The 407-nt window shown below is 43.2% G+C and overlaps 1 protein-coding gene across 1 annotated transcript in view; it reads right to left on the reverse strand.

The window, feature by feature from the left end:
• Positions 1-26: 26 nt before the first annotated feature.
• The window catches only part of LOC119592485, a gene marked incomplete at its 3' end in the record, with an annotated part of 49,771 nt that continues 49,390 nt past the window's right edge, over positions 27-407 (reverse strand). Inside the window, 1 exon segment of the mRNA XM_037941317.1 lies at positions 27-263. Coding sequence (XP_037797245.1) covers positions 27-263 — 237 coding nt within the window.

The raw sequence follows: 407 nt of genomic DNA on the forward strand, positions 1-407 counted from the left end.
AATATCAAAAGAGATGTAACACTCACCTAACTGCGATGATGTGGTCTATCCCATCAAAGTCGTCCATAAGACCTGGAGGACAGTTGGAAATGATGTCTAAATTCTGCTTCGGTTTCGTCGCCTTATCGCCCTTGGGAAGCCCTGAGATCAGGTCGTTCTGAAGTTGGCATTTTTCAGCCTTCAGGGTCTTCGCGTCTTTTAGCGAAGTTATCCCTGCTGGCGAGGCCTTGGTGAATAGAAAACGGCCCGATGCGCCGTCTCCCCTAAAGGAAAATAACAGTTGGGTGTTATTTATAGGGGTGATTGAAGTATTTCTACCAAAATCTAGAAATAATAGTTATTTTAAGTTTAAGAAGAAATGGGCTCCTTTGTTATTTCGTGGATGATGAGAGCAGAGTATCGTCTTT

The sequence above is a fragment of the Penaeus monodon genome, chromosome 30 (genome assembly GCF_015228065.2).
Source record: "Penaeus monodon isolate SGIC_2016 chromosome 30, NSTDA_Pmon_1, whole genome shotgun sequence".
Classification (NCBI taxonomy): Eukaryota; Metazoa; Arthropoda; class Malacostraca; order Decapoda; family Penaeidae; genus Penaeus; species Penaeus monodon.